Source organism: Labrus bergylta, chromosome 17 (genome assembly GCF_963930695.1).
Source record: "Labrus bergylta chromosome 17, fLabBer1.1, whole genome shotgun sequence".
NCBI classification, from domain to species: Eukaryota; Metazoa; Chordata; class Actinopteri; order Labriformes; family Labridae; genus Labrus; species Labrus bergylta.
Window position 1 is genome coordinate 22,138,384 of NC_089211.1, and position 14,490 is coordinate 22,152,873.

Here is a 14,490-nt window from a genome sequence, read left to right on the forward strand (position 1 = left end):
AGGGTTCTTTTAGATTTTCGTGCGGGTCAATAGAAACATAGAGATGGTTGAGTTGACAGGGGCTCTTTTAAGATGTAACACATGGAATAAGTTGAGTAGTTAAAATAATATAAATTCATAAAATTAGAACGGTGATTTTATCTTGTAGAAAGTACTTGTACATAAATGTTGCCTGTTTATGTACATTTTTTATTTTCTTGTACTTGTGGTGTGCTTTAAGTTCTAATTTGTAAAGTAACAAGACAAAAAGATTAAAAATAAATAAAAAATAAAACATTTTCTTTGCCTTGTTTTAATGTATTTGTATTAAATGGATTGAGAAGACAGATTGAAGTACGAGTACCACAAACCAGTTGTCAAGGCGACCGATGGAGCTCCGCGCGCTGCCGGGCACAGATCCGAAGTCTCGCGCCCCTCTTGGCACCGGAAGTCGGAGTTGTTGACACTCCGACGAGCGACGATGGCGACCGAAGTGCGGCAGGAGCTAGCACAGCTGATGAATTCAACTGGATCTCACAAAGATCTCGCCGCCAAGTACGTAGCTCTAACCACAAGGCACATATCACGTACTAACAGTCGACATGTGCTTTTCTAAAGGAAGAAAGTGAACGCCTTAGCAGCTGACAGCGGAGCATTCAGAGAGATGTGACAGGAGCAGCTAAGCTAACGTTAGCTAATTAGTTAGCATCAAATTCACCTAAATAAACGTAAATCTTTGATTAAAGACCTAAGGGGGTTTTTTTAAACACAATTTAAACGGATTCTCAGATGAAGACGTGTTAAAGCGGGGAGGCTAGCTTGCTCTTTGCTGTCATATTTATCATTTTAGTTAGCATCTAGCTGCTAACAGAGAGAGGTGAGACTATGAACAACAAAGATTTAAAATAGTTTGAACTCCAATTAATATTTGACAGTACATAGACAATTAAGTCATACTAACAGGAAGGTGTTGTTTCCAGTTTTATTAATTTGAATTTATTTATTTTAAATAGGGAAAATGCAATTTAACATAATTTAAATACAAAGCATGAAACTGATGTTCTGCACAGAGTTTATGGATATTGCTAATTTCCAACTCGTGTCCCCAGTTGGGCCTTTGTGTAAACAAACAGATTAAAATGTTTTTTTTTATTTAACCAGATAAAGAACCCACTGAGGTCAGGATCTCTTTCACAAAGGGGGGGGGGGGTGACCTGGCCAAGAGGTCAGCAGCAACATGTGACAATGAAGTGACAGATTAACAAACAAAGTGTTTTCAGTAACGGAAAGAAAGTGTGTGAGCTGTGACGCAACAAAAAAACAAATAATTTAAGATTTTAAAAACACATGTGCTGTTTAATAGTCTCACGCTGTCTGTCCCTCGAGGGAGAACGGAAAGCTCCATGTGGAATAAGTTCAGGGAGTTTTAGTTCAGTCTGTAGAGTTTTCCATGCCGAGGGGGGAAGCAAAGCTGAAATCTCTTTTTCCTAATTCAGTCCTTACCCGAGGAACAGATAGAACAAGTGTGGTACAAGAACGCAGGGCATAGCGACTCCTGGTTCTCCGTAATAAAGCACACAAATATAAAGGACTCAAGCCTGAAAGAGCCTTATAACTTAGGGTCAGCCAATGTGCGTATCAAAATCAAAATGTACAACATTCAGTTACATAAAACCCCATAACACGATGTGAGGATACATTAAAATACATGTACAACAATACAAATGCTATAAAGCAGTTTAAAATAAAGTTTGAAGATACTATTTAAACGTGGGTACAGCTCTGGCTTGCTTTGAGCATTTCACCTGTTTTGCAAACGATTTTAGATAGATCGATAGAATCTTTATTATCATTGTATACAAGGACACAACGAAACTTTGTTAGCAGCAGTCTTCAACAGCAGCGTTTACAAAAACAACAACAACAACAATATATTTGTGGTGATGTGAGAGAGAAGTATGCAAAAAGTGGCCAAAGAAATTGCAATGATAATAATAATAAATAAATAGACAGTTGTGGTGACTGAAAGAATATATACAGTTATTATTTTGCAGTGACTGATTAATTAAACAAATATAAATATAGAGATATAGTGCAAATAAGTGAAGTTATAGTGCAGTGACAGAGTATATACAGTTATTATTGTGCAGTGACTGGATGAATGAATAAATAAATAAATAGGTAGTTTAAGTTAAAGTGCAGTGACTCAGTAAATAAATAGACAATTTTACAAACAGACACATTTAAGTCTGAGATTAATTTTATTTCAGGTGTTTAATGTGTTCCAGAGTTTACAGAGAAGGAGAAGGCTGATTGACCAAACGTAGACCTACGATGCTGTACGCTACAGTCTCCATTCACAGTGCTTCTCGTTACCCTGTTTCCGTCCTGTCTTTGAACACATCTGGAGAGAGGTTCAGGGGCCAGATTGTTGATACGTTTAAAAACAAGTTTGAGGAAACATAAATGCATAAAAGCTCTCAAAACTCAGTAGATTGTGTTTTTTCAGTATGTGACAGCGATGCCACCGGACAGGTTTTTTTTGTCCATTTTTTTCAGGGTTTTATAGTGATGAGAGGTTTCTGATTGTAGAGGGTGAAGCTTGTGACCAAACTGTCATACAGTATGAGAAATGAGAGAAAATGATTGAATGCATGAACACCTGTGCTGCTTGAGTTGATATGTAGTGTCTTATTCATTTAAAGCAGTTCAGCTTGTTCTTGATTGTTTTTGGGATTTTATTTACGTGTTTATCAAACTCGAGTTGTGGATCTAAAATGATTCCTAAGAATTTAAACTCACTAACTTCCTCAATGGCTCAACAAAGGCTGTCAATTTGTTGTTGTTTTGTTTGTACTGGAGGTTGTTGCAGAACATCAGCCTTTAATTTCATTTTTTAGTTGCATCTTGAAAATGATTGTTCTTTCTAATCCAAAATATCGTTTCCAGATATCGACAAATTTTGGACAAGGCCATACAGTTTACAGATGCAGAGCAACTGGAATCCTTGAAGGCCTTTGTTGAAGCAAGTATGCAGCGCCTGCTTTCTTATCACCTTTTTTTTTAAATGTTTTAGAACATCTGGATGTTAACAGGTTATGATAAGTATTACCGTAAGTGACCATAAGTATTTGTATCTGTCTTTCACAGTGGTCAATGAAAATGTCAGTCTCGTCATCTCGAGGCAGCTGCTCACTGACTTCTGTACACACCTGCCCAACTTGCCTGATGCCACAGCTAAAGCAGTGTACCACTTTACCTTGGAAAAGATTCAGCCAAGGGTCATCTCCTTTGAGGAACAAGTAACTACTCTCACAGTTTCCTACTCTCTGAATGTGCTGTTGATCATTGAATCCGCTCAGTAAATAACTGTTATTGAACTTTAATAGTTTTAAAATGATGTTGTTTTCTTTTCTCAGGTAGCCTCAATAAGACAGCACTTAGCAACCATTTATGAAAAGGAAGGAGACTGGAGAAATGCTGCCCAGGTTTTAGTTGGTATTCCCCTGGAAACAGGACAGAAGTAAGTAAGCTGCTAGTAGCTTTTCTAAATGTTTGTGATATATTTCCAGGTCTATAAATGCTTTTGTCTCCTTTTTTAGGCAATACAATGTTGACTATAAGTTGGATACATACCTGAAAATTGCACGGCTCTACTTAGAGGATGATGATCCAGTGCAGGCAGAGGCCTACATCAACAGAGCCTCATTACTCCAGAATGAGTCCTCAAATGAACAGCTGCAGATACACTATAAGGTATTCAACCCTCATGTGATTTCGCAGTCCAAGGTTGTAGATTGGTTGTACTCATCAGACTGAGCAAAAATGAAACATCATGGAGACTTATGGAGCAGTAGATGATATCTGTAGTGTCTGGCTCAGTGTTTCATGTTGTTCATCCTCTTAGGTGTGCTATGCAAGAGTTCTGGATTTTAGGAGGAAGTTTATTGAAGCTGCACAAAGGTACAACGAGCTGTCTTATAAGTCAATTGTCCACGAGACTGAACGTCTGGAGGCACTGAAACATGCCCTGAACTGCACCATACTCGCCTCTGCAGGTAACACAAACGTGTTTAGGTTTTCAAAGATCATCCAAATAGTTCAGATCTGTTTGTCTCATACAAAAATATCGTCATTTGTTTTAGGCCAGCAGCGTTCCCGGATGTTGGCGACTCTGTTTAAGGATGAGCGCTGTCAGCAGCTGGCTGCTTACGGCATCCTTGAAAAGATGTATCTGGACCGTATTATCAGAGGAAACCAGCTACAGGAATTTGCTGCTATGCTGATGCCTCACCAGAAAGCCACCACAGCAGATGGTGAGTTAGGAGCCCGATTCAGACTGCCAATTCATGGCCCCTGTGACGTTTCAACTTCACTGTGTGTGGCAAAGAGGTGTAAAGGGGGAATAAAGTGATTACACCTCTGTGCTGGCTTCAGAAGGGAACAGCAGGGAGAGCAGTCTGACTCTGGAAACACTCATGCTGTGCTCTCTCATGCTTCCCATCACTGTAATGCAATGTGAAATCATAGACTGGGACACCAATATATCGCCATTGCAGAATCAAAATGAAGGTACAAAGGCATAACGATGGCAGAGCTTTGTTACTGCGCTGTTTCAGAAACACACTCTGAAAGATATTTAGCTTTACACGGCGTGAACCTTTAAATGCACAAAGTACATGTTTCCAACATTCTGATCCTGAGGATTTACATACAACACAAAATGACAAAAAATGAGCATGAGTAACTGAAGTGTGTTTTCTCAGGCTCCAGCATTCTTGACAGAGCTGTGATTGAACACAACCTCCTGTCTGCTAGCAAACTCTACAACAACATCACTTTTGAAGAACTAGGAGCACTTTTGGAAATCCCTCCGGCTAAGGTGACAATGTCTCTAGATTCTTTTTTTTTTTTTAACCTAGTTTTAACTTTTAGAGTTTTCTGCAAAGAAATACTTTGAAATGACTTAACTTTATGTTCTTGTAAAACAAATTCAAACAGTTGACTACCGCAGCAGTATAAAACTGTTGTGTTTCCAGGAATATTACTGGAGGTCATACAGCTTTCTATTGAGGACGTTGTTAGTTATTGAATCATACTTTTTTCTTTATTATCGAATTATTGTACTTGTACAATTTTGGTTTGTGTGAAATATTCTTTGTAGCTTTACATATGGGGATTGTGTAGCTTTTCATATCTCATAATCCACTGAAATGTTTGTTTCCTTTGTTGTCCTCAGGCTGAGAAAATAGCTTCTCAGATGATCACTGAAGGACGCATGAACGGCTTCATCGACCAGATAGACAGCATCGTACATTTTGAGAGTGAGTTACCATATCCAATGTTTTTTTTAAGCAACATCTGATCTTAAGTACACGTTTTAATCTGACATGACAGTTACGTCATAGTTAAGCTGCGTCATTATCAGCTGTGATTTTCCTTCTTTGACCCAAGTTCCCACATATTACACTGAAACAGTAACTTGACAGGTTGCTCTATCAGCCACATGGCTTCTGTTATTTTATTTATGTTTTGAAATGCGAGTCAACCCTCCCTATGTTTTGAAATCTTTATAGAACTTTTGTTTGAGTTAATATTTATGCTTTAATGTGATCAGTGAAAGCTGTTTCAATTTCTTTATATTAGGATATTTGTATAATAATCTGCGGCCAGTAGAGGGCAGCGTCTACAAATAGAAAAAAAATGACATAAAACAACAAGGCATTTTCAATTCAATTCAATTCAAAAAAACTTTATTTGTCCCCGGGGGGCAATTCAAAGGCACACAGAGCAGTAAATTAACAACAGTGCAAGTAAACGAAACATTTTAACCTAAATATAAAGTGTCAATTTAAATACAACTTAAAGCTTAAACTTAAAATACAAAATATAAAAAGAGTAGATATAAGTGGACAGTGATCGGACTAACAGATGAAAAACAGATGTAACCAGAACTATGTGCAGTAGTGACCAGATGTAACCAGAACTATGTGCAGTAGTGACCAGATGTAACCAGAACTATGTGCAGTAGTGACCAGATGTAACCAGAACTATGTGCAGTAGTGACCAGATGTAACCAGAACTATGTGCAGTAGTGACCAGATGTAACCAGAACTATGTGCATTAATAAATATATATATACAGAGCTGTGTGCAAGTAGGCTAAATACTAAATGATAAGTTATTAAGGTGCATGGTGAATAATGGAACAACAGAACTAATATAAACAATATAACTGTAAAGGTAATAAAGAGATAAATAAAGTGACCGTAGTGCAATGATGGATAAGAAACAACAGGAATAAAGTAACCAGAACTGTATGAATACTGAAATAAAATGGATAGAATAAAGTGATGTAGTGCGTGAGAGCAGATAAAGCAGAGGCTGTTAAGGTGCATGGCAAATATAAAGGAAGTAAAAAAGCAAATTTCACAGCTGAGAGTCTGTGTTGGGTGAGAGGTGTTGCTGTCTGTCTTATTATTTTACTGTTTTATTATTTGACTGTTTTATCGAAAGGGGAAGTGCTGTCATAGAGCAGTCATTTATGGTTTCATGTGTATTTTATACATGCAAATTTTCTTGTTTGCCTATAATAAAATGTAAAATGAAAAGATGTTCTGGTTTCTAATTTGATTTCTTATCTCCGGCAGCTCGTGAACCTCTTCCTACCTGGGACAAACAGATCCAGTCTCTTTGTTTCCAAGTCAACAACCTGTTAGAAAAGATCCGGTCGGCCGCTCCGGAGTGGGCCGCACAGGCCATGGAGACCCAGATGACCCAGTAAACATCCCCACCCCTTCTAAACAAATATCCTGCTCCCTCAGTCTGCCCTTTAGTGTCGTCTTCCTGGTCAAAAACATCACCACTGATAGAAACGCCCACGAGGAAGTTCTGGATCACTGATTAGAGTTTTCAAAGAACACTTTTATTACTCTTGTCCACTGGGAATCCTCTCCAACGTGTCTCGATATTTTAGATCTTTGTCAGGCATAGCTGGAAGAAGAGGAGGGGCATTACGTATCATTTAGGTGTGACTTTATGATATTTACATGGCATGTTATACGTTTGAATACGATGATTCAGATAGTTGACGTGCAGTAAGGTCAGAAAGAGGTGAACAAAATGATCCAATTGGTTTGTTTCAGCTTGTCAGTTCCAGCACACTCGTGTGTTTTAAATGACGCAGCAATATCTGTTTAATGGTTCTTGATTTATGGGGTCACGTAAACCTGCTCGCTCCACATTTATAAAATTTCCTCAAAAAGAATTAAATTCAAATGTAAGAAAGTGTTCAGCCTCTTGGTCGTCTCATTCAAGTCTGTTTTCTGATGTGTTACTCTTAAATAAAATGGTACAACTTCATATTAGCATTCACAAGACAAAGTATTGCAAGGCAGGATTTTTGGCGAGCAGCAGTTTTCTTATTGATTTCCTTTGACTAGAAAGTTGTGCACTTAAAAAAATCAGATGTTTTTGACATTGTGTAAAATTGCAGAACTTAAGATGATTATGGGAAGTTCTTGAATGGGAAATTAATTTCTGTCCTCTGTCCATTGAACGGATACAATGTGTTCTCTTGCTTGCACACTCACTCTTACATTTCATTTATAAAGCGTTTTTCAAGTACTCGGAAGACCTTGGACGTTAGTTAAAAATGTAAAGATCGAAACAACATCGAAGGATCAAACTAATAGACATTGTAACATTACACACAGGTCATTTAAGCAACATATAAAAACACAGACAGCACGTTGTGTATCAATTCCATTGTTACGACTGCTAGCAGTCTAACTTGAATAAAAAGATACAGAAAGAAGAATCTTGTTTAATATTCCCCTCTAACAAGACATTAATTATAAATAAGGCCCGACCGATATGAAGGTTTTTGGGGCCGATATCGAATATCTGATACTGATATATCGGCCGATATCTTTCTTAGATCTATGTTCGATCTGTAGAGATAGATATAGATAGATATTCAAACATGCTTTGCGCTGGTGGTGCAATGGTTAGGGCGCGCGTCCCATGTGTTGAGACTCTCATCTCAAGCAGTAGGCCCGGGTTCACTTTCACCCGTGGCCCCTTTCCACATGTCATTCCCCGCTCTCTCTCCCTGGTTTCCGACTCTATCCACTGTCCTCTCTCTGCATTAAAGGCACGAAAAGCCCAAAATAAAAAAATAAAATAAAATAAAAAACATGCTTTGTGTTGTTCCCTCAAATTTAGTTATCAAAAACTTGTGGAAAAGATTTATTACAAAGACAAGATGGTCACTAAACTGGAAAGTAACTGCATTTACGTTCATCACCGCTTTACTCTCTAGAGAGTGATGATGCTTGTTGTAATTCATACATCATACTCTGCTGGATGACAGAGAAGTGCTAGTGTAATCCAGTGAAACTCACATGAAATGCTATTTGACTGGTAAATAAGCCTAGTAATATCGGCGCATATCTGCGATAAAACTAGCTGATAGCGATAGTCACTGGATACGCTAATATCAGTCGAGCACTTATTAACAAAGCACAGAACTCCATAAACTAACATCCCCCTGTTAGTTCCTCCTTACCTTGCTGTACTTAGAGCTTCCAGTGCAGTCAATAAGAAAACTGGTCGTAATCAAACAGCAACATGTAATATCCCAAACTCTACAACAGATCCAAAATAAAGTAGAGAGCGGGAACAAACTTTTTTTAACTTATTAAAATCATTTTATTAAAGATGACATTAAAAAAAAAACATAACAATTAGTAACCATGTCAGAAGATCATCAGATGAATTTAAAAAACAGTTCAATAGTTCAACTGTCAAACGGATGTTAACAAAGGAAACAAGAACTGTTGGAAAACCATTTGAGGAATTGGGAAATGCTGTCTCCTGTCATGTGGTTTTTTCCCATAACAGAAACATGAACTTAACGACTTGATTTCGCAATGAAAGTCAACAGGACTCGTGTCCACATCCTGTCGGCTGATTATAGAAGAAAAAAAGAGTTTTTTATAGCAATCACACTAAATCATACTGCTGTTCTCCACCCTCAAGGTGTGCTGCTGAAAGCTAATATTTAACTTTATGAATGACATTCTTATTGTCCTCATTGGGTCAAAGTTGACATAAAAAACAAACATACTCAGTTAAATTAATTCAAATATAAGACTTCATTTGCAAATCTTTACGAGAGCATTTCAAGCAGACTTTTCTTGTGTCGTAGAATCTAGAAAGAGAAAATAAAAAAAGCTTACGTTATTCTCCATCATTTAACAGCTCAGTAAGACAACGTAACACACTGTGAAATAGTACATCCAAGTGTTTTCCAAGCAGCTTACCCAATCAGAAGATCCCCTGCTCCTTCCTGCGGTCAATGTCTCTCTTGAGTTGGCAGGTGGCGCAGACCGAACAGCACCAGGTCACCATAAAGTCATTACACATGGAGCCCTGAAATCATGAAAAAGAAAACCTAAGAAGGCGCAGCGATGATGAAAGGCACATTTCATCACATCTAAATCTCCTTCTATGGAGTCCAACTAACTTCCTGCTCTGACATCGTCTCAACTTTGTGAATTTATTCTGTTCAGTTTAAGTTTTTCCACACTTTATTCTTAAAATGAAAACAAGGCTATATTGTACCTGGCTCTCACACTTCTAGTCTGACTTTATTCTCATCATGTCAACTGTAGCAGGCGGGAAAAAAAAAAGATCTTCCTCAAACTGCGACACCACACACGTTGCACTTATTCTCTCTACAGTCTCAACTTTTGTTGTAACTTTGATCAACATTATGAATTAATTCTTGACACATGTATTTCTCTATCCTTAAACTCTTATTTACATTTTTTTTTCTGCTTTGTGACTTTTTCATTTTTCATTCTCAATTAGAAAAGTAAAAAAAGAGATGTTCCTCTTCCCATTTTTCTTTTTATTCCTTGAACTAATTCTGAAAGTCCCGCTTAATTAAAAATATGTCAACTTCATTCTCGAGCACTGAAATCTTCCTTAACATTTCAGTAGGTATAAACACCACTAATGGAAGAACTATACGATGCATTAATACTCATCTATAAAGTGGCTTCTTTACTGCTTTGACCTAAAGTCACCCAGCTCCATATTTGCTCTGCAAACTTACATTGATGTTGTATTTGGTCCTGTAGACGCTGCGGATGGGCATGCCCAGACCGCACAGGCAGCACTCGCCCATGTCACTGGCGATGCTGCAACCGAGGCACAAGTAGCAGCACAATCCATAACAGCCTGATGTAGGGGGGGGGGGGGGAAGAAATGCATTAAGAAAAAAAAAAGGAGAAATTCTTGCATACAGATGTGGTCTTAACTTTGGGATATCAGATTTCCCAGTAAAGATGAGTGCTCACAGGTTCCACAGTCGTCGCAGCAATCAAACACGCTGGTCTGGAATTCAGAGGCCTGATATGGTCCGGGTTGATTTCTCACAGCCATGATCACGGTAAATCACTGTGGGGATAAAAGCTTCTTCTTTTTACTAATGTTCCTTATCAGTAGTCTTTGTTTCACTTAATACGGAAGCTCGGGGACTTATTGATGGCCATTACTTCTGTATTTTCCAAGCAGAGAAAAATATAAAGTACACCTCTTTTCAGCATCAAACAACAAGGACAAAAGTTTGGTTATTAGTAGAAAAATCTTACCTGATGCTTGTGAAGTTGAAGGACAGTGGCAGATAATTTCCTGGATGTCAGATTAAGTGCGGTGGCAGCAGCAGCAGGATAAGGTTTTATTGCCTATCGAAGCAGGTGACTAGTCTGTTGGGAGACCCTATCACTATAACTCCCTCCCAAAGCACTTCCAGATAAGGTCACAAACACACCTACTCACTGCACTCAAGCTCAACTGTTTAGTATACTTCTCCTTTGTACTTCTGTTATTTCAGGGAACACTCTGTCACACAAACATAAAAGGTTTAATCTCATGGTTACAAGTGAAAACTGGTGGACAAATGAAACTAGAAAATGTTGATGAAACTTGAAATTTGAAGAATCTGTAATGCAACCTTCGACCTATCATTGTTCAACCAAGACCAGCCTCACTTGGTGTGGAGAAGTCCTTACAACTGAAAGTAGCTCTCCTAAATGTCAGATCGTTGACCAACAAGTCTTTTTTAATTAACGATCTAATAACAGAAAAAAGAAACTGCATTGTACATTCTTAGTTGAGACATTTATAGATCAAACGGACGCTGAAAAGCTGGTCCATGCCTTTATTTCAAGCAGACTTGATGACTGTAATGCACTCCTTACTGGCCTCCCCAAAAGAACCACAGATAAACTTCAGCTCAACATCAAATAAATGCTATGCAATGCAAACATTAAATGGTCAACATACAATGTAATGTTAAAACTCATCAACATGATATTCTCTCTTAACAGTATTGCTCCCAAATTGTTTTACTACTATACGTTTAAATAAGAAACTACCGTCTATCTGTGAGCTAGCATTAGTACAACAAAAAAGTTAACCGCTACATGCTGGGTGTTAAAAATACACACATTAAATGGTTTAAATCTATGTAAAACTTAATAAAGCAATATTCTACTTTAACACCAAATGGATCTAAAATGATTTAAGTATTTTTAAGTGAAACTTGCTAGGTATAATGTACATACAGTACATGGTTTGCAACATTTTCATGTAATGAATTTAAGCTAGCAGAGCTACTCGCTGCTTGATAAAACGGTGAAGCACAGACCACATGTCTACAGAATGAGGTCAGTAATACATATTTTAGACATCTCAACTTTTATTACATTAATTTAGTGTAACAAAGAATATCAGCTAGCAGTAGGACTGATTACTTTTACACTACATTTAAAAGATAGCCTAAATCTTCACAGCTGTAATTAGTGTTTTCTTAATTGCTTCCCGGCCAGTAAAAAAGTAAAAAGTAAGATTGATTGTTTTTATATGTCATAAATATTTAGACAGCCAACAACAATGGCGGCAGTAGCTCAGTCTGTAGGGACTTGGGCTGGGAACCAGAGAGTCGCCGGTTCAAGTGTTACAAACAGTAAGTTAACATTTAACTTTTCTACAACACAGTTAAAACTAATTATATCCAACCCAAATATTTAATTAAAGTCTTAAAACTACACTTTTTTAAATATACAACTATGTTTATTAGTTATTTGTCAGAGCAGTTAGACTTTGTCAGGGTTAGCAGAGAAATACATTAACAAAGTTTTATCCATAAACTGTAAATAAATGAGACATCCAGAAGAAATTAATATTACAAAGCATACAGTTCATGTTACTGTTCTGACAAAAAGAGGAATGTCTGTGTCTTATATTTACTGATGTCAACAGCGATGAGGTGAACATGACAATTGAAAAATAATTATTTAGTATTTTTATAAGATATTTGTTTTCTATTGAACCCCGTGAAGTCATGAAGTCTGTGGACAGTGTCAGCTTCACACCAAAAACTTTAAGGATTAGAAAAAATAGTGTTGAAGACTGGCATCAATTATTATGAGTTGCAGCTACCTTGTTCAATATTATTCCTGCAGATGTGGCTCATAACAAAAAAACAGCCTGAGCTGTCACATGTAGTTAACTGTACATTTTGTTTTGTCTGAGGCATTAATTGAACACCTTTGTATTTCTCCTATAGACACAGTGTGGATTATTGGTGACAGAGACAGAGGAAGAAACCTGAGCCTCAACAACATCTGTATGTGTTGGTTCTTCTGGGGTGGACTTCAGTTGCTTCTCTTCAACAGCTCGCTGTGAGGGAGGTCTGAGTGATGTCACCCACAGGCTGAGAGCTGGAGCTGAGGCGTGTTTTAAACCTCTTGACAAACCATTACACCGCACCCACCTGTCAAGCTGGTCAGCTACACGCCTTATCGTGAATAACTCTTATCCTTCATCAAATCAAAACTGATGAGTCATCAAAACATCCCCCCCCCCCCCCCCCCCGTACAGTGTGTGTCCATCGAGACATGAGCTAATCACACCTATTTGTTTGTTTTGTACCAAGCTGTAAACATGTTCATCTCTGCTGTAAAAACAGACTTTTTTTAATGTTGTTTTTCAGATTAAATAAATATTTCTATATAAATGCACTCCTTTATGTCTACTTATAAGTATACATTTCAGATTTGAAATGACAAGACTAAAATGTGCATTAATGCTCAACTCAATAGCTTAGGGAAGGAAGTCTACTTTTACACAACTTCTTATTCTTTCGGCATTTTCTTTTACCAAATACTAATGTAGTTCATTTCTGAAAGTGGGATGGAACAGAGTCATTGCAAAATGATGACCTTAAACAAGAAGCCCCATTCTTAAATCAAGATACATGGAGAGTAAATAAGATCAATAACTTGTGAATAAAAACACAGTTAAAAATGATTTAGAAATGTAGTCTTCCCTGATTAATATCACATAATATCAACTTCTCCCATCTAAACTGGACAAAGGGTTTTAAAATGGGAAGAAAATAGTTTGATTGCAAGTTGTTTGGAGGAGATCTATTTTTATTTGAACAGCATGAATACAGTCTTCCAAGGTGCAAACCCTCCTCCTCCTCCTGAAGCCTGTGGAGCTCCTTCATGTACTGCTGTCTTATCTGCTGGCCATCTTCTCTCAGCAAAACTTTGACTGTTGAAAAGTCATTCAGAAGAAGCCATGTGACATGGATCCAGGAGAACATGGACTTTTAGTGAGAGGTCTTCAGGATGGCAAAGAAAGAGTTTCATTAAAACATTTTGTTTGTTCTCATCTATTTTTCTGTATTCATCTGTGTGTAAGAGCACATTTATAAATTCAACAGTGTACTACCCAGACAACAAAGGTCCAGTATTCAGGTACAGGTTCAACATCTATTCAAAGTTAAGAAGATAAACATTATTGTAATCGTGCTGTTTTCAGCTCTCTCACTCACACAATGATATTCCACATCAAATTGTCTCAGATTTTGGGTGAGGAAAAATTAAGCAGTTTATTGCGGATAGTACTTCATCTTAACATGAAACAAATATAACCTGAATTATTTAAATCATTAACAGGTCCCAACTCTCTGTGCTTTAGTACAGAACATACAGTAACTCATTTATTATTAACATGAGCTCAGTACATGGCTGTATTCTTCAAACTATTTCTTATACTTTATATCTATGTGCTTTATATCTTATTTTCATTCCATATGTTATTTATATTTCTACAGCTATATTCTGTGTATGAGTTCAGTGAAAATGAATATGGTTATTAATATAGTTCTTAATGGTTACAGATGCTCTTACAAAGTGAATTTTTTAAAATTTGTTAACAGTTTGCTCAAATCTTCAGACACTACATCAACCATGTAACTTTAATGTCATCCTCTATAACCTACACAGCACATTAGGTTCAGTTCAGTTTATGTTACTGACGGATAATTACTACACAAAGTTTTTTAATGTCCACATTTACGTGGAGTAAAACATTCATCATAACGTCAGATAACCATATTTACAGTCTGTGGTTAACCACCGAGATGAAC

The 14,490-nt window shown here is 37.3% G+C and overlaps 2 protein-coding genes across 2 annotated transcripts; one reads left to right on the plus strand and one right to left on the minus strand.

Moving 5' to 3' along the window:
• The first annotated feature begins 373 nt into the window (after positions 1-373).
• On the plus strand, positions 374-7,268 carry cops4 (COP9 constitutive photomorphogenic homolog subunit 4 (Arabidopsis)). The gene is made up of 10 exons (XM_020648682.3): positions 374-534; positions 2,929-3,008; positions 3,130-3,281; positions 3,399-3,502; positions 3,582-3,735; positions 3,887-4,037; positions 4,125-4,295; positions 4,746-4,861; positions 5,219-5,303; positions 6,629-7,268. Exons 1-10 carry the CDS (start codon positions 461-463, stop codon positions 6,760-6,762), a joined length of 1,221 nt encoding a protein of 406 aa, XP_020504338.1. The 5' UTR covers positions 374-460; the 3' UTR covers positions 6,763-7,268.
• Positions 7,269-8,666: 1,398 nt separating this feature from the next.
• LOC109995089 (placenta associated 8) lies at positions 8,667-10,794 on the minus strand. The gene is made up of 5 exons (XM_020648691.3): positions 10,640-10,794; positions 10,346-10,445; positions 10,102-10,226; positions 9,305-9,413; positions 8,667-9,192 (listed from the first exon to the last, which is right to left on the minus strand). Exons 2-4 carry the CDS (start codon positions 10,428-10,430, stop codon positions 9,309-9,311), a joined length of 315 nt encoding a protein of 104 aa, XP_020504347.2. The 5' UTR covers positions 10,431-10,445; positions 10,640-10,794; the 3' UTR covers positions 8,667-9,192; positions 9,305-9,308.
• Between the last annotated feature and the right edge of the window lie 3,696 nt (positions 10,795-14,490).

Excerpts from the sequence above, each read along its gene's own strand:
- LOC109995089 (XM_020648691.3), bottom strand. The coding sequence starts at position 10,430 with ATGGCTGTGAGAAATCAACCCGGACCATATCAGGCCTCTGAATTCCAG. Across the intron at positions 10,227-10,345 it reads CTGCGACGACTGTGGAACCT|GCTGTTATGGATTGTGCTGC; the intron begins GTGAGCACTCAT and ends CCCCTACATCAG. Across the intron at positions 9,414-10,101 it reads GGACCAAATACAACATCAAT|GGCTCCATGTGTAATGACTT; the intron begins GTAAGTTTGCAG and ends TCATGATTTCAG.
- cops4 (XM_020648682.3), top strand. The coding sequence starts at position 461 with ATGGCGACCGAAGTGCGGCAGGAGCTAGCACAGCTGATGAATTCAACT. Across the intron at positions 4,296-4,745 it reads GAAAGCCACCACAGCAGATG|GCTCCAGCATTCTTGACAGA; the intron begins GTGAGTTAGGAG and ends GTGTTTTCTCAG. Across the intron at positions 5,304-6,628 it reads CAGCATCGTACATTTTGAGA|CTCGTGAACCTCTTCCTACC; the intron begins GTGAGTTACCAT and ends TATCTCCGGCAG.